The sequence below is a fragment of the Rosa chinensis genome, chromosome 6 (genome assembly GCF_002994745.2).
Source record: "Rosa chinensis cultivar Old Blush chromosome 6, RchiOBHm-V2, whole genome shotgun sequence".
NCBI classification, from domain to species: domain Eukaryota; kingdom Viridiplantae; phylum Streptophyta; class Magnoliopsida; order Rosales; family Rosaceae; genus Rosa; species Rosa chinensis.
The window spans coordinates 16,754,232-16,756,905 of record NC_037093.1 but is presented as its reverse complement, the minus strand read 5'-3'; the positions used below and the strand labels follow the sequence as shown (position 1 = coordinate 16,756,905).

Sequence of the window (2,674 nt, the reverse complement as noted above, 5' to 3'; positions counted from 1 at the left end):
TACACACGTGTTGAGCTTTGAGAGAGCCACGATAGCAATGGTTAGGACTAGCTGACTAGCCTTGGTCAGCGAAGTATTATCCTTAAGATAAATAAGCTCCTCTTTAGAGTAAAATACGTTCTCATTTGAGTAACTAAGTCCTAAAATTGGTAATTTAGTATGTTCTCTTAAGTCTTAAAAGTGGTAATTGTATATATGACAGATGTTAACATATTGTATAATTTTCCCTTTGTATCAAACAGTGAGCTGAGATTCGTTCATTCAGTCTTCGACTCAAAATGAGCATGTGGCGATGATTATGGAAGAGATAGGGGTGTTATTTGTAATAAACGTCTCAAATTGTCCCCAATTTTGAATGAGGTCATTTTGTACGGTTCACATGTTATGCTAGCTAGGACATACGGTCATTGGTGAATTCTGTGTTTTAACTTTTTTGGATTGTCGACTTACTATATATATACACTATTATATTCTTGAGAAAATATTTCAAACAGTACCCAAACTTAGGTCAACTCCTAACTTCAGTACCCAACTATGCAAAATTATCACTTTGGTACCCAAACTTTGAAGTCTGACCCAAGAATGGTACACGCCGTCCATCACAGCGTTAAGTCTTTGCTACGTGGCAAACCATGAGGACCCTCAAAATATGCCACGTGGTTAGCTAGTTAACGCCGTGATGGACGGCGTGTACCATTCTTGGGTCGGACTTCAAAGTTGGGGTACCAAAGTGATAGTTTTGCATAGTCGGGTACTGAAGTTAAGAATGAGCCTTAGTTCGGGTACTGTTTGTAACATTTTCTCTTATATAGTGTCTTGTTTCAAAATTGTAACGCTACTAATACTTCTTTCTTTAAAAAAAAAAAAAAAAAGAGTGAAAATTATTCGAAGATAATTAAATAATTTATTGACAAGTATTACAGGATCATGGAGTGCCTTTAACTCCTATCCATCTTCTAACATCGACAATTTCATCCACTAAAGTACCACTAGTACCCCCAAATGCCTCATACGGTCATACCCACAACGTCACATCACCCTCGTGACATCAGTGACCCAATAACCCCAGCAATCAATGTCGTCGGATCACCCAACACCGCCGATATCACAAACTGCACGGCCAACCCAGCCATCTCACAACACTTCTTCACTTTACCTCTGCTCTTATGGTGGTGGCTCTGAAGCATATTCCTGAGGGTAGGAATTCTAGTCATCTCCAGTTTCCTACTAGTTCTACTCTTCCCATGTGAGCCCAAAAACTCATGCCAATTCTCCACAAGCATTTCCTTCACACATGCCACATGCAAATTGTACTTCTTGCATTTCGACCTATAACTCCAGCTCCGCCCTTTGCGCCCACACCTATGGCAGGAGCTGCTCACTTTCCGATACAGGTAGAGCTTGACCTCCCCATCGTCCAGCACCATGGGGAGCTTCGCACAGCATGGGTGGAGGTCGAACCCGCAGGACCTGCAATGGTACACGAACCCAGTTATGTCCTTCTCGCAGGCATTGCAATAGCGCGGGGAGTCCCCAGGTGCTCGGGAGAGGAACTGGAAGGAGCACTTGGTGTAGAAAGGGTGGAAGATAGAAGGAGTGGGTATGGCGCAGTGCATGTGGAGATCGAAGTCGCATGTGGCGCACTTGTAGCACGAGCCTATGCCTACTTCCTTGCAGCCATCGCACTTGAATGGAATTTCTGTGTACTCAAACTTGAGCTTGTGTTGGGGATGGCTGAAGTGGGATATCTCATTGTATTTCATGGCTTTTTGAGTTGGTAGATAGCTCAACTTTTGTGACTTGTAGTAAGGAAATCAAGTCCTTTGGCACAATATATAAAGGGTGAGTTGTGAAGTGCATGATTATGTAAACTATTTTTTATTGTAGCTTGTGGTTGAAGCAATTGAAGGGAATTATGCTTTGGGACGGTGGGTGATGGTAGTGTGTGCTTGAGAATCACCAAGTCATGAAGGGAAAGGGCAGACATAAGGCACAAATTTAGTGTCTTCTCAAATGAGAATATATACGATTTTTTTACTTGATAAATGTAAAATTTTCCTGTCCTCAAATTGTATACCCAAAAAAGTATCGAAATATTAGGATGGACCTTTCTTTATATTATTAATAGGAGCATGTTAACAATTAGTTTTATATTTTCAATACATGTGTTGAAATATGACTACTTTAAATACATACTAATCAACATGCCAGCTTCTTAAATAATTTCTTTCTTTACCAGAAAGAGTGGAATTATCAGCTATATGGGATATGCATGTGAGATTGTGAGGTATAAAATATAGGATTACAGATGATATAGTTTCTAATTATAAGAGCTATGAATCACAGTATCACACACTCATCAGAAACTTTAGAACTCCCTAATAGGATCAATAAGAATTTGGCATCTAAAAAGTTGGTCTTGATTAGATACGACGTGATATTATAGCTAGAATTATATATTTTAAACACGTACATTAAGTCTAAACCTAGTAAACCCTTTTTGCTGAAAGTGCATGCATAAACAAAAATCACCAAATCTAGAACAAATTTTGGATAACTTATTAATGTATATACAAATCCTATATCCATATAAATAAATAAAATTATTCAAATTCTTGTTGTAATGGAAAAAAGAAAATTTCAGATTCTTGTACATATTTTTCCTTTTCATCCA

The 2,674-nt window shown here is 38.7% G+C and overlaps 1 protein-coding gene across 1 annotated transcript; it reads right to left on the bottom strand.

Moving 5' to 3' along the window:
- Positions 1 to 881: 881 nt before the first annotated feature.
- Positions 882 to 1,817, bottom strand: LOC112173511. Its single transcript, XM_024311150.2, has one exon. The coding sequence runs from the start codon at positions 1,761 to 1,763 to the stop codon at positions 1,035 to 1,037; it is 729 nt and encodes a 242-aa protein (XP_024166918.1). The 5' UTR covers positions 1,764 to 1,817; the 3' UTR covers positions 882 to 1,034.
- Positions 1,818 to 2,674: the final 857 nt, after the last annotated feature.

Bases quoted from the DNA above. Each gene is read 5' to 3' on its own strand.
- LOC112173511 (XM_024311150.2), bottom strand. From the start codon at position 1,763: ATGAAATACAATGAGATATCCCACTTCAGCCATCCCCAACACAAGCTC.